This window comes from Rhipicephalus microplus, unplaced genomic scaffold (genome assembly GCF_043290135.1).
Source record: "Rhipicephalus microplus isolate Deutch F79 unplaced genomic scaffold, USDA_Rmic scaffold_21, whole genome shotgun sequence".
Lineage (NCBI taxonomy): Eukaryota > Metazoa > Arthropoda > Arachnida > Ixodida > Ixodidae > Rhipicephalus > Rhipicephalus microplus.
The window spans coordinates 4,809,705-4,833,211 of record NW_027464594.1 but is presented as its reverse complement, the minus strand read 5'-3'; the positions used below and the strand labels follow the sequence as shown (position 1 = coordinate 4,833,211).

General features: G+C 46.6%; 1 protein-coding gene across 1 annotated transcript; it reads right to left on the bottom strand.

The window, feature by feature from the left end:
- Window positions 1-299: 299 nt before the first annotated feature.
- Window positions 300-21,312, bottom strand: LOC119159890 (E3 ubiquitin-protein ligase MARCHF2). Its single transcript, XM_037412701.2, has 4 exons — window positions 21,216-21,312; window positions 15,155-15,441; window positions 6,692-6,909; window positions 300-493 (listed from the first exon to the last, which is right to left on the bottom strand). The coding sequence occupies exons 1-4, from the start codon at window positions 21,274-21,276 to the stop codon at window positions 364-366; spliced, it is 696 nt and encodes a 231-aa protein (XP_037268598.2). The 5' UTR covers window positions 21,277-21,312; the 3' UTR covers window positions 300-363.
- Window positions 21,313-23,507: the final 2,195 nt, after the last annotated feature.

Below are 23,507 nucleotides of genomic sequence, written 5' to 3'. Positions count from 1 at the left end.
TTTCGTCATATGACCTTTGATGGCTGTGTGTTATATATGATCACTTGGCTCGACCGGAATATATAGCACTAGCTCACGGCGTGAGATCTGTCTTGCATTCAACAAATAGTGTTATAAGTCGAAAAACACCAAATCTTTTTCCAGAATAGCCGGATAGTGTCTGCACATAAGAACGGTACAAAAAAGGAACTTCGCCCCTTCATACATGTCAGCTGTCATAGTTCCATGGCCTTGTGTTTTCAAACACCTAGCATATTGCATGGGGTCATGACTGACAGCCTCAGTTATGATAGTTATGATGGTGAACAAAAAACGCTTTAATGATTCAGAAGGGATGGAAGCGATTCTTAGTGAGCTCTTATTCTAAAACTTCAGTGGCCACCACAATCTGTGACGCTTCTTCAAGGGGTCTTTCTGGACCTCGGTGTTTGGAAGAATGAGTTCCGTCGTGGTGGTCTTCATTATCCAGGCCTGGTACTCCTGTTGGACTATCCTGCGTAAAAATTAACAATTCAGCATACATACTTGCCGTGTGCCCATTACTTTATTCGTTTCAACCCTTATTCCCCAACCCAAGTGCAAGGTAGCATACCGGATCCTAGGATCTGGTTAATCTTCCCGCCTTCTTTCACATGCGGAGCATGTTATGCTAGGGGATAGTCATGCGCCGTCGCCGTCCGCAGCCTCCCCTCCTCCGCCAGCCATCTGTGCATCCCTTCCTCCGCTCAACACAGCGCGCGCTGCACTCGCTTCTCCCCTCCGCGCGCCGCGCGACCTTTAGTTTTACGTGCGCCAGCGGTATGCTAACGCGCGCATGCGCAGGCCGGGGCCGGCGCTCGCTATAAATAACGAAATGTCGGGGCGCGCCGCTTTTCGTCGGTTGGTTTGTGTGGTCGCCCCACGTCCGACGTCACTGGGGAAAATGTATGCCAACGAATTCGCAAACACACTTACTGACGTCCCTTCCAATAGCGTCAGCCAATGTGTTGGCGGAACCGCAAGCAATTCCGAAGACACTTTGTCCGTGGACAAGGCCGCGCAGAGAAGAGCTCGCGATGCGGAACGCAAACGTCGACGTCGAGCGGAAGATCCTTAGCTCCGAGAACGTGAAGCAGCTGCGAGACGTCAGCGTCGAGCGGAGGATCCCCATCGCGAAGCAGCTGCGATACGTCAACGTCGAGCGGAAGATTCCCAGCTTCGAGAAGACGAAGCCGCTGTGAGGCGTAAGCATTGGTAAGAGAATCCGGACGGTGAAGCCGCGTGCAAGCGTCGACGTCGCGAGGCCGATCTCGATGCCACCCGCGAGCGCGCCGCGATAGCGGCGTGGTGAGCCAAGCAGTACGCCACGCCCAACGCTCGCTTCAAGCGCGACTTCCTCGACCGGAGCTTCGGCCACAACTGCAAGGTGTGTGATCGACTTTGGTTCGACAACAACTTGACGCGGATCGGCAACATTGAGTATGAACTGCATTGTTCCAAAGTGTTGTCGGTCCTTTGCGATGCGTTTGGAAGCGACGCCGACCATAAAGCCATCTTGCTCAAAATACCCAAGGCGTCTCATCAATAAACATCGTCTTTCGCAGCATACGTGCGTGCGTGTTAACTCATGTTCGCTGATAACACACACGCATGTCGCAAATTACAAACCACATTTATCGCAGTTCAATATGCTCCGCATGCTAACCAGTGTTCCCACCAGGGAAACTGCGGTCATTTTTTTTCTCTTTCTCTATATTAATTCACTTAGATGTGTTTCACCTGCAAACACTGCGATGGTATAGGTAAGCGGCTCAGTGGGCCGAAGGGCCCATCGAATGAACGGAGATGCCAAGTGCGCATGCACACCACGCGCTGGCACAGCCAGCGTTTACAGGGAACGAGCCGAGCCGCTCGTCCTTTCATGTTGTCTTCTCGATGAAGCGTGCGGATGAGTGTGCGGGTGTTTTCCAAACAAAACCTCTCCTCGACTGGTATCAACTTGAGCCTTGTTAAACAGGCCACGAAGCATTAAATTCTGCTAAGACAAGCGGGGCACCCTCTGCTATTCCGTTTGTCTTGCGCTCAGCTGGCCCCTACACACCACCGCTGCGGTCCGCTGGCCCGCTGCATGCTTGAGAAGTTTGGCGATTGCTTATTAAGATCATTCTGCTAAGATTACTAGATCATTACTGCAGGTTATTACCGACGGCTGACGGCCTCATCAGGGCTATCAGCGTACAGCGGGAACTGCTTGCACCTGACCTCTGCATTTTCCGGACATAGTTTAAGGTGCGCCCAAATAACAAGTCAAGTCTTGAACACGCCGATCGTTGCCTTCGTGAACATCTCTACCACGTTAGAGTGTTCACACACTGCTTGCAGCAACCCGACCAGGCGAGCATAAACGCGAGAAATACTGAGTTAGGGGCCAACGTGAATGGTATATGCAAATTCAGGCACCAAGCCAGAGGCACTTTCATTAAAAAGAAGACTAAAGAAAACCTTCATATATTGAACAGGTAATAAATGCGAAGCATTTCTTAGCGACCTTCGGCAACTTTGAGCGTATCTATCTATCTATCTATCTATCTATCCATCTATCTGTCTAGCTGCCTACGACCTTTAGCTTTCCTCACCGTTTCAATAATGGTATCGATACCAAATTTGGTATGGCATAACATGACTGTATGAAGAACATATATGACAAGTCATAACATGAAAATCATGACATGTATGACATGATATACATTTCATGGTCCTGCAGCTCTTGCGGTGGTTTCGTTCACATGACATGTTGCAAAACTGGTATCTTATGACATGATTGCATGACGAACACAAGCGACAGACCCTGACGTGAAAATCATGACATCATGTAACATGTAACAACATGACTACATGCCACGCTCCGATGCGCTCGCGGCCATTTTGCTAGCGTAACATATACCAAATTTGGTATTACGGAACATGAGTGCATGACCAAGGTATGTGACTGGTGCAAACATGATAATCATGAGATGCGTGTCATGTAACAACATGACTACATGCCACGCTCATGATGCACTGGCGGTCGTTTCGCTAGCTTCACTTATACTAAATTTGGTATTACGGGACGCCAATGGATGACGAAGGTATTATACTGGTATTAGATTTACCGTTCGACCCTGAATCCGCCGTCCGCGGTGCGCCTCCTCCTCTCCCCTAGCAACGGCGCGAGAAGCGGAGAGGAGCGTATGCAGCAACGGCGCAGTGATGTCACACACCACGTGATTGTGCGCGCTCCGCCCTCCGCTCCGTGACTTGCTCGAGATCGGCAAGTCGTCATAGGTATGGATCCATCGCAGGCATCAACCTCGACTGCGATACCTCCAACAACGAGTACAACGCAATCGAATGCGAGCATTGCACGCGTCGTTGAAGATGTCGCGCCGGTTGGAGACAAGGCAGCGCGGCGAAGGGCCCGTGATGCCAAGCGCAAGCGGGCGAAGCGGGCCGCGGACATAGACATCATTATAGTGCGAATTGACTCTCACATATACGCGTAAGCTCACTAAGATTTCCCGAGAGGGTCTAATGGTTCCTAGGAATCGCAATGGGGTCACACGGGGGAGTTTACGTTAGCTCACTGGCGAATGCCAACGGCATTACTCCCCCTCATAGCATCACCCTGTGCATTGGCACTTAACCATGTTCACCCTCGGGGAAACGCTTGGGAGTTTTATCATTCATTCATTCATTCATTCATTCAGGACGCATGTGTTTGTGAAGCGTGAAAGCTACTTTCACTGCATTTTCAAGCAGAGGAAGTTCTTTTCGCTGTTTTCACAATCAGAGGCGTGGCCGTTTGGTAGAACATTCGCTTGCCACGCAGACGACCCGCGTTATATCTCAACTTGGGCATAAACAACCCTGATTCAGTCACCACCTTGCTCCAGGACTTTTTTATCGCGTAGTTATTTTGTCAGCGTTCTCGATTTTTTGGTAACGCATAAGATGATGATTTTTCGCTGACAACCAACGACGCCGACACCGGCATTTCTGCGAAATGAGCTCTTTAACGCTGCCTCTTTGAAATCCACATGCATATATGGAAGTAGCGTTACCGCCATTGTGCCCTTGTCATACTGTAGGCAGTTTCACGTGCTCGTCGATAATAATATTAGATGCGGAGCATCTTATACTCGCGCCTTGTAGTGCGCCGTCCGCGCCGTCCGCACCGCTTCTCGAACATTCGACAGCTGACGCGCGCGCATGCGCCGTCGCGCCGTCGCCCACTCTTCCACCATCTGTGCATCCCTTCCTCCTCTAGACACCGCGCGCGCTTCACTCCTCCACCATCTGTGCACCCTTCCTCCTCTACACACCGCGTTCGACATCTACAATTCTCCTGATTCTCCAGTGGACGCGCATGTGGCGTCGCGCTTCGAGAACATTCAACAGCTGACAGTGCATGCGCCGTCGTGCTGTATATATACTCAAGGTCGGCGCTCGCTCGCTCAGTTGCCGCTCGTCGGTTGGTTTGTACGGCGCGTCGACGTCCAAGGTCGCGGTGAAATGAATTCCAACGAATCCACAAACACAATGATCGACGTCCCTTCGACCAGCGCCGCCCTTTCGCATACGTGTGTACGTGTTCACTCATTTAACACCCCCTCCTACAACCACGTTAACCAATTTAGCCATCGACCCAAGTAAGTCGCAATTTAACACCCCATTTCACAACCACGTTAACCAATTTAGCCATCGACCCAAGTAAGTCGCACTTTAACACCCCGTTAACCAATTATATGGTCCGCATCCTCCTCAGTGTTCCCCCGAGGGAAGCTGCGGGCAATTTTTTTGGCAGAATTGTACCCAGAAAATGAAGAACGTGCATTCTACAGCAGTAATGGCGCACACAGCTACTTGTAGGCCATTTAACGTGGTCATTTGGGAGTGGCGTCGGTTTTCGAAAAATACAGCGTTATCGTTGTCACCCGTGTTAGTTTTAAAATAAGCTCGACGAGGTGTGTCACAGGCAACATTATCAGACCAGTCTAAAAGAATCGGCAAGCTTCTTAGATGTTTCACTATGGTTTCCGCCGAGCGGTGGTTACACGAACAATATTCCGGTAACGTGTGCCTGCATAAATAAAGCGCGCGTGGCAGCATTCGCTCTTCAAGACTAATAGGGTTACAATGAACGGTAAATATTAACAGTAGAGTAAAATTGCATAGTCTAGGTAAACCCTATGCAGAGGAACATGGCAATGAAATAAACGTGCGAGTAGTTCACACTGAATCTGTCAATTTGTTATCTGCGAACATGTGCCTTTTAATGTGAAACGCGTGGCAACGCTTCCACTTCACGTCATAGTGCCTGGAGAGGTAGATGTCGGATGCTGTTTCCAAAAGTAGTTTTTACTGTCAGGCTTCGCACATAGCACAAACAAGAGTACGACTTGTAAACGGGCTAGCGTAGTTTGTGCCTATACACCACATGAGAGCTGTGATGTCTCAGAAGCAGTACACTACGAATTATTCTTTGTACGGTTCCAAACTAAAGCGTGCCCTATAAACCAATCGTCCTAGGCTGGGGCAGGGTTCATTGCAGGGTTTAATGGCGGCGACGGTTTATTGTTATCACCTCTCCCCCCCCTCCCCCATTTAACATAGTCAATCTAAGCCTTTGCATCCCATTCTCTTACGGGAGTAAAAAAAAAGCGCCCCCTTCAGCCCACCATCACTTCCCGAGCGCACGCCCACGCTTGTTGTGGAGCAAGTGAAGTCACGGAATTTTCACCAGCGTGTAAGCAACCTTTCCCCTTCTTATTCCCTCATTTCTGGAGTTTGCTGCGTCATTGCTTACCTGTGAGAAAGCAGCGCTATACATGTCATCGATGTCATCTCATCTCATATGACTGCTGTTAACCGATTTTCATGCGCCAATTCTTTGTATTCCATGCATGCATAGTCAATATGTAGGCATACTAGGCACCGTCTTCGCCGATTGAATAAAGTTTTCTTATATACGGGTTTTCCTGGGTTTAAAAATATTCACAACAGCTGCACCATGTGTATGCATCTGTATATGTGAGCTTGTTATGCTCATATTGAATAAAGTCCAGTAGTCACCGAGGCAGACTCTACGGAAGCCGCGTAGTGTAAGCATTATAGGTGACTGCCCTACGGACATGTTGACGACTCATCGACCGAAAAGTTGTCATACCATGTGAAAATATGCCAGTATTAAAATGTACACTATAATATATATAATAAGTCCTCTCTAAAGTACAGCAAATATATATTGACTCTGAAAAGCACGAACATACTTCCAGTGACGTGCACTACCGAAACTTATGCTAAAAGAAACTTTAAACATGCCTACTAACACTCGGCTGAACGCACTGCTCAAACAACGGAATAGTGGGGCTTCCCGTTGATATATAGAATATTACAAACACTGTGTCAACCGTATGTACCGAACGCAAATACGATGTTTTCATAACATATCGATAACAAGGCACAAATGATCCATAGATACCTTTCAACATACATAACTATCAGCTCTATGCTTAATCGATCAAATATAATGGGTATCGGAACAACTAGAAATGTCCAAGAAAGCAGAAAAAGTTTCGCAATGCTGCTTGCGTCAAGTAGGACAATCATTGCTTGCCACCCGCTGAATGTAACTCAGAGTGAATATCTGCTTACGATTGTTTATCATACTTACGACCATTCCACAATCAGTACCACGGACGCGAACACCACGCAGAGGATGAACCCCGCGATGGCAAGCACGTTGCTGATCCAGTCCTGCGTGTACCGAGACTGCACGACGCATACGCAGGTGGCCACCAGGAGGGACACTGGGCATGCGAAACTGACCACACTGCAGGCAATCGCTGACATGTTTTCCCAGTTGAAGTCACTGAAGAAGTGCCACAATGGCTGCAATATGGAAACAAAAATTACTAAAACTCTTTAGCTATATACCTGACTGCATGACTGCGAAGAAAACTGTAATAATACGGTGCATTACACTTCGCAGATGACTGGCACTTTAGTCACAATACATTCATGCACCGAAATTCCCAACAAACCTTTGTGCAGTCATTTTTATCACACTTATTTATATTAGCTATCAAGTACACTTCTGTTGAAATAAGCACTCCGAGAAAATAAAAGGAGTAGTACGTCAGGTTGCCGCACACACCGTATGATTGAGCCCAGCAAACAAGCATTATCACCCATATAATTGCAGGGAAGCCACGTGTGACTCGGATCCCCAAATTTCATCTCTGTCAACAGAACAATTGACAGAAAGAGGTGTTTTGTACGCCGTCGTAGTGTAGCAGATTGGTGTCCGCCTGCTAACCCTAATGTCGTGGGTTCGGCCCCTGTCAAGGAGGACGCATTCAAATGGAGGTGAAATCCTTGATGACCGCGTACTGGACGTTCTCAGGGCTCGTTAAGGCGCGTTTACGCTAGAGAAACACGACACCAAGTTGGGTCTGCGGGCTGTCTTTACGAATGTCTTTTCCCTTGTCGTAGACCTATGTGCACTGCAAAGACACAAACAGTCCACGGGTGGTCTTTAGAAGACCCCGCCCACGCCTTGTCGTGCTCACAGTCTTTCTTTGACCAATTCTGTAGTCACATTGGAGGCGCACTGACTAAACTTGGACACCTGCATTTCATTTTCAGCCATGCTCTCTGTTCTGCCATTGTTATTTTCCAGCTACGTGGTGCAGCCTCCGCCATAATTCATGGTAAAGGGAGACGGGGGTCGTGGACGCAATTAGGAAGCGAAGAAAAGACACTTATGGGTGCTCGAGCTGCCTATTCAGACAACGCGGAAGCCTCGGAGAGAGCTTTGTTAACTCCCCCGGCTTCGTGGTCGCTTAAAGCAAAGACATGGGCCAAATTTTCGCTCAGCAGACGATGCCTGAAGACACGCCGACGACAGGTCTGCCGATGCGTTTTGCTGATGCTTTCCGTCTCTCATCATGTTACACAACGATGAAATGCTGTCTTTTGTGGCGGCGTCGTCGTCGTCTGCCCAGTGTGACCATGGGGTCTGGTGACTTCGTCGGCGGGCGACTCGTCGGCCGATGGTTTGCGTCTGCCTCATGTCTTCGGCGGGCTCATGTCAGTGTCGTGTCGCTCTAGTGTAAACGCGCCTTTAGATGCTCTAGCTGCCTATTCATACGACGCGGTAGCCTTGGAGAGGACATTGTTAACTCCCCCAAGATTGCCCGCTTCGTGGTCGTTTGAAGTAAAGACATTGGGCAAATTTTCGCTCAGCCGCAGATCTCCCGAAGACACGCTGACGAAAGGTATGCGGATGCGTTTTGCTGGTGTTTTTGGTGTCTCATTATGTTTACACTACGATTAAATACTGCCTTTTGAGGTGGCGGCGTCGGCCTAGTGAGGTCCGGCGACTTCAAATGCGGGCGACTCGTCGGTCAATGGCTTGCGTCTGCCTCGTGTTTTCGTCGGGGTCATGTTAGTGTCGTGTTTCGCTAGTGTAAACGCGCCTTTAAAGAACACCAGATGCTGAAAGTTTCAAAAACATTAAACTACAGCGTTCCTCACTATCGTACAGTGATTGTGAAATGTAAAAGCACAGCTATTATTGAATTATTGTTATTTTCACGTTCGGCATTAACTTAGATGCTGCCCAGTGCGTAACCTGTTGCGAGAAAGGATCGTGTAGTTTTACATTGACATGGTGGGTACTGCAACTTTCGTAGGCAGAAACTGATTTCAGATAGCGAAAACCTTCTCATCATACCAAACAGCTTGACCCAATTCTCACCTCGCGATACCGTCTTGCATGAGCAATGATTTACCACAAAAGGCATAGGAAAAAAGCACCGATCTGGAATGGAAAAATTTAGACTTACGTCCTTTGTGGAAGTTTAGTTTATTGTTAGTATCTATGTGTTTTATTTTTAGAGCTTTGCGTCAGTGCTGCCTGCCACGACATTACAAACAGGCAAATTTTATTGTGCACACTACTGTTTCTTTTGGACGCTCTGTAGCCCAACTTCCGCGGAATGTTTGCTTTGTTTGAAAAAATGATAGCAGTGGTCTGAATTCAAGAGGACGCAGGACACATTAATAAGGCGGGTCGTGACGTCTTACCCCATTCCTCAAGTTTTCAAGCTGGGGTACGCAGCTTGATAACATTTGGAGATAATGTTACAATCGATTGAATATCACAAATATGAAGCCATCTTAAAAAGAAAAAAAACTTGGTTGATCCCCCTGTATGGAGCCGGTAAAATACGAAAGTGTAACGTGTCTTCACAGAAGTAGGTGAGCGTTTATTGTGTTGTTTCAGCAACAGCGACAAACTGAAAATTAACGTTAGGAATGGTAAGTAGCTCTAAACTTGCAGCGCACACCTCAAGAAGAAATCACGCACGAAATAAGCATATACAGGGCAAGCCCGAACTAGCAACTATCACAGCTCGACACTTAAAGCACGCTGTTCAAACAAAAAAAAATAAGATGCACGAAAAGAGCGCAAAAGACACACAAGACAATTGCGAACAGCTGCCACCATTTTTCCTGTGTCCGAAGTGAGCTCCTTACGTAAACGCGGCCCTGGCAGCGTGCGAAGTGACCTTCGTCATCTCTCAAATTACGAGTCTGATAAGCACGCGCGCAGGAGAAACCCTGCTCCATGGAGACAACACTTAAAGCGTGCGCAATGCGAGCCTGAGGACTGTCAAACGATTTATGGTGTACATAAATGGCTAGCCATTAGCAAACCGAATAACGTTCTCTTTGTGGCGTTGTGATCAGCGCCGTACACTAAGAACCGAGAGGTTCCTGCTTCAATTTCCCGCGACATATTCTTGCAATCTGTTTTAAATGGGAAGCATTTCTTAGCAAACTTCGGTAACTTTGGGCATATCTATCTATCTATCTATCTATCTATCTATCTATCTATCTATCTATCTATTTATCTATCTATCCATCTATCTATCCATCTATCTATCCATCTATCTATCTATCTATCTATCTATCTATCTATCTATCTAGCTATCTATCTAGCTATCTATCTAGCTATCTATCTAGCTATCCGCCTACGACATTTAGCTTTCCTGGCCGTTTCGATAATGGTATTAATACCAAACTTGGTATGGCATAACATGACTGTATGAAGAACATATTTGATTAGTCATCACATGAAAATCATGATAAGTATGTCATGAATGTCATGATTTACATTTCCTGGTCCGGCAGCTCTTGCGGTGGTTTCGTTCACATGGCATGCTGCAAAACTGGTATGGTATGGCATGATTGCATGGCGAACACAAGTGACAGACCCTAACATGAAAATCATTACACGCGTGTCATGTAACAACATAACTACATGCCACGCCCATTAGGTGCTCGCGTCCATTTCGCTAGCGTCCCATATACCGAATCCGGTATTACAGTGTGTGAATGGATGACGAAGGTATGTGACTTGTACAAACATCATAGTCATGAGATGCGTGTCATGTAGCAACATGACTACATGCCACGCTCATGATGCGCGGTGAATTTTTGTGGGTTGCCTTGTGTCACATTCATCTGGCATGTTTTGCCGCAAAGCTTGTTAGAGTAGCTGCAGATGTTACGACAATCGTAGTGACTCGTTACGCGGTTAGTCAAACCTATGTAGAAAACAGCGTTAATCTAAACTGCTCAGCGAACACTTGGTTCTGTCACTCATTTGGAAGAATTTTCGGTCCTCCTCGTTTACGTTCTGCGCACGACAGGCGCAGTAGGTCACTATAGCCGAAACGACCTTTAGGCTGAGGGCCGTACTCTGTAGGCTGCGGTTGCTGTGAAGATTGTAGATACTCAGTTAGAAAGAGTCTAATAACCGTTAAAATGTAGTTCCAAACATAACTGACCCATGAGTGCTCACATTTTCACCTTCGACTACACAAATTAGATGCTAAAACACCGATATTGGACATTGCAGCGGATAACAGCTGCCGGGGACGTGCGGCTTTCTGCGTTACGAGCCGGAACGGCTCACTGCTAGAGTAGGTTGATCTTGATTATCAGACAGATAAAACTGTCATGCTGTGTAGCGAATTATCAGTTCTATCGATGCCGTTTATGAAATGCATTGGCGAAACTTAATCAAACTTCAAGGAAAGCGCACCTGCGCAAAGTGGGTGGGGCATTTGCGGGTGGGCTGGGGCATTTTCTCCAAAAATTGTCGCATGCCCCCCCCCCCCCCCCCCCAAAAAAAAAGCAAGCATAGTCCAAACACGACGCATAAGTTCTGTGCCTCCCTGCCTCCGTGCAGGAACACAATTGTTGTTGGTGCCCCCCACCCCAGCAAAATCCTGGCGGCAACCCTGACGCGTGCCTTCGACATATGATTGCTTCATCGTACTCGCACATACATCGACTGCCTAACTAAAACTAAAGCTATAGATGTGTAGCACATAGATGAGAGTACCATCTTGTTCGGTATATTTTACTCTCCACATCTTCTGATGAAATATGAAGTCTTACAGAAAGTGTGCCGATCGCGCCTAGTTTCTTCCAATGTGCCGCTAATGTTCCCAGTGTGCGGTAGAGACAGCAGAGCGTGACCAGTGCCTCCCAGTGCGCTTTAGAAGAAAGTTGAAGCACTTAAAAAAATGACTTAGCGTGTAACAACAGTCTGATCCCTGCTTTTTTGTGTGTGTGTGTGTGTGAAAAAGCAGTGGCTGTGGCCACCGGGCATCTTGAGACGCCGAGTGAACACAGTGACGTCATTTTGGGCATGTCACGTCATCTGCAACAGCAGTGCTGCTGAAGTGTGGCCTCTTCGATTAGTTCCGGCAACGGCACGCCATGGATTAGTCACGGAGGCCGTGGTTGAAGATAAAAAAAAGAACACCTTCTCTGGGCCGGAGGAAACGAAGATGGCGTATGTTTCTACGCCCACACTTTCAGCGCGCCGTGGGGGTGGGGCAAGACAAGCTTTTGTTTCGCCTGTTCTAAAGCTTCTGCTGCTACAGCAGCAAAAAGAATTATGTCATCGTCCACAATAATGTCGATCCTTTCTAAACACGAAGTTTGAATAAATTCTCAAATCCCTTCAGCGTCCCTTTAAGACACTCGGATACGCTGTACCGTGTGCCCCAGAGCGTTTCAGCACGCTGTAGTACACTTGCACACACTGTAGAGCGTTTCCAGTGTCATCCAGCGTGCTGAAACCCACTGGGACACTGAAAACGCAGTTTTTTTTTTCATTAGGGTATCTCAGTAAAAATAAAACGATTGTCCTAACAAGATGTGTCTTCCTCTCCCCCTTCACCCTTGCAATTATTCTCGATTTGCACCACTTTTAGCTATGCATGGTCTCTTTTCGGCCCTTAACACTATACGTCTTATGGTCTTAACACTATACGTTATGGCTCGAGGTCGCGGTTATACTTTGTACATTTAACTTGGTGGACGATGATTGCATGATGAAAAACCACATGGCAGTATGTGAAATCACTTATTTGTGGTGTATCACTCTGGAATGCGCAGCGAAATATGTTTACGATCGAAAGAAACCAACGCCAGTTATTACGCTTGCAAGCACGTTTTTTTTATTATTCCTGTGGTGTCAGAAATGCTTCAATTTTTACGGAGCGTAGAATGCCGCCGCGAATTTCTACATTTCGTGCACGTACTTACATCAGTTTGACATGTGCGGTGTGTTGCTTTGTTGCGATACTTAGAGACTAGAGGTGTCGCTGTTAACAGCGAGCGTAAATGTGTTACAGTTGTCGAAAAATAGATGAGCTTCAGTTCGCAATTACCCCTTTCAACAGTAGACAAAAATACAGCACTCACTTGATGTCGCCACACTAGAAACGCAACTCTGGCAATTCTTACACACTCAATTACTTGAGCCGCACGTTTAATTTTAAAAAGTGCATTTGTATTGAGCCCCGCAAGAAAAAAAAATGGAATTCACAAGTTCCTATGACGAACTTTTTTTTTTTAAGGAGCACTGACATCAAATTTTAAGATTGAGATGTGCCCATCATTCGATCGCTTGGTATGCATAGGTCTTCTTGGCCAAATTTGAACTGCAGCCAACACGTGGAAGTTATTTTCATTCGATGTCAACCAGCGTAGAAAATTTAAGGAGAAAAAAAAACGGAAAGTAGACTGCCCTGCGACATCGAGACTAGTGCTACGTGTTCGGTGTGATACATTCCACAAATACCATCCTGAGTGACGATGCCCTTGTAGCGATCAGAGTGTTCTTATCGTGGCGCCGACTGGCGCCGAAACGCAGAAACGCACTAGCTCGTCGCGTCTGAACTTCGTCGCACCGGTTCGAATGATTCAGTGAAATTATTGAGATAAAAACCGCCTTTAAAAGAACGGCGAAAGAAAAAAGCATGATTAAACGTGTGCTTATCGGTCAGCATGTCAGAGAATCATTGTTAGTTGCAGGTGAGTTACAGTCGTCTAGTTCGAAGCATGGAAAAAGTGATATGATGATGTCTTTTCATTCCACGTGTTCATATAAACGTGTTGATGAGGGGGAAGGGGGGTCGAGATCATTCGGCGGAGGAAATTTTTCCGATCGCTTTTTGCAGAGCTGTTAAAAGAAGCTATCTTGACAATGAGTTCTCACTTATCGTATAAGGCCACGCAAGTATCCAAAGTGATATTGACGATGAATGATCAGCTACTAACTCACAAAGAGCGATTCACACTTCACGCCTCTTCGTGCAGTAATGTTTTATTATGCTTGAAAATCACTTTGATTGCAATTAACGGTTTTGAGCAATAGCACAATGAAATCTAAGTTTTTCTTCTGCACTGCCAATATTCTGGATATTTTCGAGCGCCCTATTGCGGCGACACGCCCGTCCTTGACCAGCGCAGCGATATGTTTAGGACGGCCCCGCCGCGGTGGTCTTGTGGCTAAAGTACTCGGCTGCTGACCCGCAGGTCGTGGGATCGAATCCCGGCTGCGGCGGCTGCATTTCCGATGGAGGCGGAAATGTTGTAGGCCCATGTGCTCAGATTTCGGTGCACGTTAAAGAACCCCAGGTGGTCGAAATTTCCGGAGCCCTCCACTACGGCGTCTCTCATAATCATATGGTGGTTTTGGGACGTTAAACCCCACAAATCAATATGTTTAGGACTACGCACAGTCACGACCGCATTGCACGCCTCTCGGCTAACTTCTGTACTGTACAGTTACTTTACAAAAATGACATTTCCACAAATTTTCGCAACTTGGCGATAAATTTTCTATAGGAGGATTATCTATAGGTTTCAGAGAATGTTTCGTATGTCTTAACGTTAGCAGCCTCGAGAACACTTTTTCTGGGCCAGAGGAAACAAACGACGATTCGGGACAGGATGTGGCGATACGGGCTCCTTACAATGGTTGGGCGCTTAATCATAGCGTACGCAGTAATATCGGTGACGTGAACAAGGCGTGAGTCACACAAACATAAAGAACCGATGAGGACTTCCTTGTCCTTGTGTGTCTCACGGACTGACCATGTCACCGTGCAATCCCAACTAGCCCGGTCACATGCCTTGCTTCAGTGATATCGGCTAAATCATGGGTCACAGTCACGTCAGTTTTGGACTCATTGAGGAATGAGCTTCAAAACAATAAAATTTACGCAGTACATGTGCACGTACTAATTCTTAACATCTTAGGAATCTTCAAGTACTTCTCTGAGAAGAAGTCTTTGCTTTTCCTGGTATTACCGCATACTGTGAAACATGAATGGGCCATCGCGTTTATTTGAATGCCCATACGTGACTTTCCAAGTAAGTGTCAAAATATTTGGGCTGCTCATGACAAGTGTTTTTTGGTCATAGTGTATTGAGTCAAGTGCCAGCGGTCGTGCAAGTTCCGGCAGCCGTGCAAGGGGTTTCAGGGTTTTCTAGGTGTTCTGTGTCCTTTATTACGCTAAAATATATCGTCACATGTTTGAAAAACGAAGCGACATAGCGTACCTAGCATAATTTCTTACGTAGCGTTTCGGCCGAAATTTTATATGTATACCCCAGAAGAGACACTGCCATTGTTAGAAAGTACTCATGCACTTCCATTCACTATCGAGTCTTCTTGCAGTTTTTGTATGAATGTTTTCAATCACCGTTTTTCCTTGCAATTGAGTAACACACGCATAATATTGTCTTTTGCAACACTCACCGGTCGTTTGCGACGGCACTTGATGCGCGTGAGGCAGATTGAGCACAAGTCGCCCGACTTGTTCAGGCAGGCCTCAATGCACCGCTTGTGCCCGAACCCTATTGTTCCCCTGCAGGAGCAGGGTTGGAACAGGGGCCCGTTTTCGAGGTCAGCCTCACAGTAGCAGACGCGGCACACCTTCTCAGCATTGTCCTCCTGTTTCTCAAGAGACCGTGGCGCCACCGCTGCTTCCTCAGCTGCAGCGTCCCCCTCAGTCCTCTCTTGTGCTGCACGGACCTCCTCCATGGCTGTGGTTTAATCATGATATAAATACACTCACATATAGGCATTGTAATTAGCAAGTTTGGGGCTGAATGATATACTAGCACTAATGTTACGTTATATATACGTCACAACAAACCACACAAAAAAGTCATAGTAATGGGGTAAACATCATCTGGTACAATGTGCCAGTAAAGCGATGATTTCGAAGAAGTCTGTAGACATTCTAAAACATGTTAATCAACACGTGCTTTCCTGGCTGAGAACAAAAACCGAAATTGCCGACATCTACAACACGGGCGCCTCGTACATCGTAAATGGTGCCCTTGTGTTTTTGTTCTGAACTTGCATGGAGTTAATTTCCCACTGCTGGAGTATATAGCTTCACACTAGCTAAGGAGAGAACGTGTTTGACGCTCCGAATGGGCGCCCATCGATGACCGGAGTGCATGGTGGCAGCGCGAAAAAAGAGCCACTGTCCGGTGAAGAGATGCTTTATTGCAGCACTCAAGTGTCTGCCCGGGTCCGAACCTCGGCTCTCATTTCACATCCAAACACCCTCTTTTGAACCCTTGGTCAAACAAAGGGTCTGCACACAAGCCAATCACACGTGGGGGCTCGCATTCTCACAACGAATTGCAGAAACACTTTCATAGCAGACACTGAATTGGTAAAAATCCCGTTACGAAATATTCGCACTGCCCGCGGCCTATAGGTGGCGCGCAAGGTAAACCAACATGGTAAACCACAACGTGTGGAGAGGAGGAGGAAACTGCCGAACATTTCATAATGTTCTGTAAAGGGCTTCACCCTATAGTTCAGGATGATGGCTCAGAGTTCTTCAAAGCATTGTGGTTTAGGGACAGGGAGGGCCAAGTAGACCTTAAGCGGGTAGAATTAACTAGAAGGACGTTATCTGATGGGTGATTAGAGTCAAGGCACGAGTGAAAATTAAACCCTTCACTGCAAAGTATCAGTCCTCAACTACACTATTTAAAGAAAAAAAGTTTAATCTAGTTTTTAGTTCACTAAGTCTGATAGCTAGGTGGCGTTAGCCGCCATCCGACCTATAGGTACAGCTATATCAATTCATTCATCCATGGTGGTCCAGAGGATGATGGCGAGTGAGTAGGAGGGCATAGAAGCGTGTTGCTTAACTTGTTTTGACAAATGTAATCGTGCCAGGCCGCTTTGATGACGCGGCACCAAGTTCCTCGTTCAAATAAATAGCAACTACACGCAAAACGAAATATAAATGAGTACCAGTTTACAAACCAACCATTTATACGGTGACAAAGCGCAACCTCAGCACAATTTACAAGCATCGATTTCCGCTTCTCGCTCCGCTGCACTGTTCCGCTTTTGTCCGCGGATGTCATCATGGCTTCCCATGAATAAACGTTGCGACGATGCGCACCATATGTGGCTGCCATTTGTAACAGCCGCTGCCTTATGATATGTAGTGTGACCCATCTCGCGCACTTGCTGTCTTGAAAGGCTTCGTGCGCAGTTCACAAAGGCGAAAGGGGTAAAAATGCACCATCTATGCCATACGCGATGCTTTGTCGCTCACGAAAACAAATTGGTTCAAGCTGTAATGTTGTGAAGGAATACGGTTATCTCTTGACAATTGGAAGCGTTTGGAACTTGAATTATTTCGACCACGACAATACAAAGCTAAAATTTATTTAATTTATCATGAGCGCTAAGCTCGTCAAACACTGGTGTCGCCAATTTCGTAAGGAAGTTTTTGTAGTTGTGTTAGGGAAGACATGGTTATTGGATGAATGCTTGGGCGGTTAGCGGCAATCAGGAAGCGCTCAGGCGATACCCACATATATAAGCTTATAATGACAATAATACCACAGCACGTAAACTTCAAACAATGGGGCTTTGCAACATCGCGCAGCTGATTTCGGAATGGTGCTCAGAACAGAAAAATTGCACTAAAACTGATATCAATATAGCGCGCATGCGTGGGTATTGCCGCGTGCCAAGTTCGTGCTTTCTTTTTTTCCCACCTCTCCTTCTTGGAACAACATACAACTAAGTTATTGAGTGAGAGAGTGAAAAAGAAGATTACTGACGACACTACGATGTCGTTGACTTCATGTTACCGGTGGTTCGAATGGTGGAGGCCAAAAGCTTGCATGGTGTCGGTCAACAACAGGAGCGACTCCCACACCTCGAGGGAGGAAGCTGACAATATTGCTTTGGAACCTGCCTGAAGGCTTACCCAATATCACATTTTGGTATTGCGAGGGGAACCCACTACTAAAGCGTATTGGAGCGGCACAGAATTGCCAACAGATTACTACACATCCGAGAAGCAAGAATTTTACATATAATTCACTAGAAAGAATGAATATTTCCGATGCGAATCTGGTTTGCGCTCCGTGGCACGGCGCCCGTATGTTGGATATTGCCACTCATTCGTGAAAATGGCTAACGAAAGCTCCCTGCCTGCATGTCAGGTGTTGGCCGGGCCCACACTAGCCACGTAAAAGGGCTGCGTCGTCGGTTGGTCCTCCCTGAGGCGTTTTTCTCTTTTTCCGCTGTGCGGCGCGTCATTCTATGGACAGTGCAATTATGAATGTGTGGTGGAAAGAAAGGAAAAAGGCCCTATCTTTTGCCGCCCTTGCGGCAGCACGGCTTAGTGCGAATATAACACGCGAGAAGATAGGTTTTCTGCGCGAAGTGCGTCGTCACACTCTCTCCCATGTTAGCTGGTGTGTCGGCTGACGTCCGCCGGTAGCCGTTCCTAGGCTCGAACTCCCTCAGCTCGCGCACTTAACATCGCTTCGTAGAAGCTGCCCCAAACGCAGTGATCTGTGCGCTGAGAATCGCTGAGACAGCAAGGCGCCCCGCCACCCCAAGAACACTCCGTAATATATATGGTATACGTACAGCAGGGGAGGCGGGTCGCTTGCATGCTCGAAAAGCCGTATTGTTACCGAAGGCTGCATGCATATCACAACTATATGTCTCCATCGGCCCAGTGGTCGGGTCCGCGCCGCATTCCCAAGCGGCAAACGCGAATGCCGAACGACAAACTTAAAGCCAGACGACAGCGCTTAACTTGGTTCTTCCTAGACGCACTTCCCGGTAGGCTTTTCCCATTTTGTCCCAAACTAGGGGTGACTTTGACGACTCTGCTCGTGAACGGCGTGAACAAGGGAGTCGCCTTTGTTCCCATGCGTTGGTCTTCCGCGTTTTCTTTCGGGGAACCGATCCGCGTCGTTTGTTGACGGGTCCAAAACTCGCTCGGCGCTCTGCAGCACCCGAGTACTTTCCGCACACCACGTCGGTGTGGCGTGCCGCATGCGACGTTTCGGGACATACGGGGGTGAAGGAGCTGTCAAAGGCAGGCTCCACCCCCATGCGTCGCCTCGGCATGCGCGGTCGGACGACTTCGTATCCTCGTAATGAAGCTCAAAACAAACATTGCAGAGCCATAATTTCTTCCATTAAAAAATGAATAAAACGCCTTCGTGGACGACAAGCACGGCGCAACAGCTGGTTATTCATGACTCCGACAGGTAGGCCTACCATGGCGAGCGCCGGCCGTCGCCTACGACGTTCACACGCGAGCTCATCATCGAGCGCTTGTTCTTGACAACACTAATTAAGCTTTGCACTCGTATGTAATGCGTTAGAATACGCTATTACTTTCTAGATGTCATCGATGTGAAGAGCAAAGGCGGAAGCAAAGTGAGCCGGCCCACAGAGACGCTGGTGTAGCCATGTTTACCTGAGAAATGACCTTGCATCACTGCTCACAATCTTCGATCTCGCTATCGGTTTCGAAACGGGCGTTGTCTTGCAGAAATGGAACACATGAAACATCACTTTATTTGATCCGGAATAATTTCACGTCTCAAGGGAAATGTACTCAACGTTTGTCACGCCACCGCAAGCGGCGATGTCAGCAAATGCAGGCTCGCGCCACTCCAGCGACTGACCTGAACCAACACTCTACCAACATCCACCTAGACTACAGTATTTAGCTGGTGCTTCCTAGACATAATAAACAATTGTATCGGGCCAGTTGGTAAGGATCCATCTTGCTATGAAGCGCAGCCACTATTACACAGAACACACAACACAAGCGCTTAACTTCAACTAAACGTTTATTGCAAACGTCAGAGTTTATAAAGGGGGTGAAAAGAGAAAAAGAATAAAAAATGATAGACAACAAAAAAGCACACGTGCAAGTCCCGTACATTGCTATCCGTTATTGTCTATCACCCCATCCAAAAACATATTTTTTTCCACGTGAGCGAGGTAGAGAGTGAGCGAGTCTTGTTTATGTGGGAACAACTGAAAGATGCATTAATGAGAGGCTAAAAGAGCACCACAATAAAGTGCAGAAGGGTACCGATGGTCACTTGACGATCCACTCTAAGGAGTGCGGTTGTGTGCCTTATTTCGATAACACGTGCGTGTTATATCGGGACAGAAATTTGTTAACCCGTTTGATAGTAGAAGCGGAAGAAATGACACGCGATGATTTTGAGTGTGTTAGTGCACCCTCTATCTCGCTCACGCGGAAAGAACCATGTTTTTGGATGGAGTGATAGACAATAGCGAATAGTAATGTACGGGACTGGCACGGGTGCTTTTTGTTGTCTACCTTTTATTATTCTTTTTCTCTTTTCACCCTCTTTATAAACTCTGACGTTTGCAATAAACGTTTAGTTGAAGTTAGGCGCTTGTGTTGTGTGTTCTGTGTAATAGTGACTGCGCTTTCTAGCAAGATGCCTCCTAAACTGGCTTGGACAAAGAGTGATTGGACTGGCGACAGCGAGATGGCGCCACCAGCGGCATGACGCCATTCGCCTGCTCGAGCTGTGATTGGTTGTCGCGATGCGGTGGTGAGATGCAATGACGAAACTCTCTGGCCTGTTTGATGCTCGCCGCACCGGCTATGCATGCGGTGGTGCGATGCGATGATACGTCATGAAACGTCATCACTATACGACTGCCGCATCGTCACGCCGCATCGCACGGCAAATCGCACCGTCTGTCTTGCGGTTAACTCCTGGGTTCTTCCGGCGGTAAAATATTGCTGCTCCGTGTAGACCGTCGTTCTTTATGGCAAAGAACACGCCAGAACGTGTCCTTCGATCTGCGGCGGCCGGGGACAGCCGCATTGATCGGCAGTTAAAGAAAAGACGTCCGCTTTTGGTGGCATCACACGTCGCGGGACCGTCATCTAGCAGCGTATGTTTAACCGCAATGACTGGTTCACTTTTTTCTTTTTTTGGCAATGGATAACGCCAAAAGAGGATAGGACGGGCTTTTTTTTTTTTTTTGCGTGTTCGTTGATGGCACTCTAGCGGTCGCAGAGCACAGAACATGCCCTCGCGTGTTTCCTTCTATTTAAAAACAAACAGGAACGATAAGACGACAGTGTTAGTGTACTCGAGAAGCGTGTGTTTGGGAGATATTTGGTGAGGCATCTGAAAAACTTCAACCTGCGCCAGAGACGGGTTAGAATAGAATAAAATATTACGGGATGAACGCAGCTCAGTTGATAGCCTGCGTTCCTCCTATATTTTTCTATTCTGTTGCCCCTTCTTACCGCAGTTGAAGTTTTTCAAGTGTAAATGTGTTCGCTTAATGTGCACCCTGCTGATTTGCCTTAAGAAAATGCTGACGTCATTTCCACTTCTTTCACTTTTCGACAGCCCATTTTAGCACCAATCTACAAAAATCCTTCAATGATCATGTTTGTAATCCCGGAAATAGTGCATTGTTTTCCCGATGCCTGCTTTTCGGCCGATACGGCTGTTCATACCTTGGCCTTTGTCCACGTATTTCTGCTGGGTGGCGATCCAGAGAATGACGAGTAATGGCATAGTGCCGGCTCCCCTTCATCGCGAAATGGGCGTTGCCTTCTGGACCTTGCTGCGAAAGTTGACACGGTACAGAGTCATTCGTCGTTGTTATAAGCAGCGTTTGCCTTATTTTCAGTTCGACGCTTCCAGCTGACGTTCTTTTTCATCAACAGCTACACTCTTACTAACACCGTTTTAGCAGAGCTGAAGAAAAACAGCGCGCCAACATTTCAGCATACTGTGGACAACCTCTACGGGGCACTACTGGGGTGACACTATTGCTGGAACGTTGTTTGCACAACTCTCCAAAACACAAAAGCCGATACCAAAGCTATCGGTGTGTGGATCTGGCGATAAACTCCCTATAATTACTCAGGACTCGTGCTCCACGATAATGCAGCGATTAGGGAAGCGATCTTCCAAATACAAAGTGATTGTCAACTGCTACAAATTAAAATAGGAGATGGTCGTTTAATGCTCAGTGAAACCAGTACCTAAAGCAGTCGATGCACTAGAAAAAGACACGAGTCAGCTTACCGATCTATGAATATGTGCGACAATTAACATACACGGGACATAAGCAGAGTATATACTTCCACTATTGGTTTCGGTTTGATAAAGTATTTGTATACTATTAGCACGAGCACTATAAGATGACACAGCACAGGCAGGCATTGAGAATCCTACGAGCCATCGAATAATGTTCTTTACGTTGTTGCTAAAAAGCGAGGACTGATATAACTATATTCGGTTACCTGTATTCGGTTAGCTCTGATTCGATAATTGAATACAAATAAATGCGTTATTTATTTCTTATAATATTTACACTTAGAAAATTTGTAGAACAAGGAAAAAACAAAGAACAATAATTTGTTAATTTGCGTCCCTAGAACCTTCTGACAATAAATAAGATGCACGCCAGCCCAATTTATTGTTGGTCCCTCAACCACTGAATTCAGTGACCAGATGGATTGTAATGTTATTTGAAATGCTATTTCTAAAATATGGGACGACCCTATTTGCAGAGCTGTATACGCAGAATATATTACCCCAGAATATGTTCTTCAGTGTTAATATAAATTGCGCTTTTATTATCTTTATATACTCATTACATCAATATGCCTCATTCCTATGCTACACAAACAAATAGGTAATCTACAAATAGGTACCTACCTACAAATTGGTAATCTTCACACCTGTGATATTTGATGAATAATTATTGCATGTTATTAAGAGTTAAGTTTTAATGTAATTCTGAATTGAAGCTATTTTATTGACTAGTATTCGCCGTATTTGTATCTCATTTTTTTAAATTTTGTTATTACATGTCTCTGCTTTCGCAACCCTTTTGAGGATGCGGAAGCTTGCGAGGGTGTCTTACAGTGCAGCTTTGTTCCCACCAATAAGACATGAAAATAGGATTCAGTTCAGTTCATTACGGCGACTAAAGTCTACTGAAGTCAGCCTATAGAATGAGGCAGTCGTAAAAAGAAGCAGTAGTATAAAGTTCTCAGGAAGCAGGCTTGATTCCAAACTACGGCGGTCGCCTTTGATGAGGATGCAACGCAGTAAACACCCACCTACTTAAATTAGGTGCACGTCAAGGGACTCCACGGGGCCAAAAACAATCTCCGAGTCACTCACTGTAGCGTGCCTCATAGTCCTATTGTTATTATGGCATGTAGAACCTCAGCACTTATTGAATGATTGTTAGTATTAGCAATGAATGGTTAAAAGGTGTAGTGAAAAGTTTTCGAACGAAACAGGCATACCTCTTTCCGAACAGCAACGAGAGTTCAGTAACCACAACGACCCACGAAGAGTAAGTCTTGAAAGAAGACAGCCCCTGCGGGGAAGGTGCTTGACTCTGGACTGAATGCTGCGCTGGAAGCTGTGCTAGCCAAGGGTTACTTGGCGGAGTTTCTGACAAAGCAGTGGGACGAAGAAATTTAGTGGCGCCTCCACGCATAGTCATCCTTGTGGCGTGCTAAGCCCTGACTCCGCTAGCAGTCTCGTTTATCGCTATTCAACGGAGGCCTTCGTTGCGTTCTTTATCACTTTTTCTATCGATCTTCCTGCTAAGATATTGATACCGCCTTGACACAGACAGCGTATTATATGCCAAACAACTGTTTTGGTAAGTTATATTTCTTCTTGGGCGTTCAACAGCGCCGTAACATCAGTTGTCGTCTGCTGCCTCTTCGCATAACCATACCTTTCACGTACTAACCTCCATGACTACGCTAGCTGTC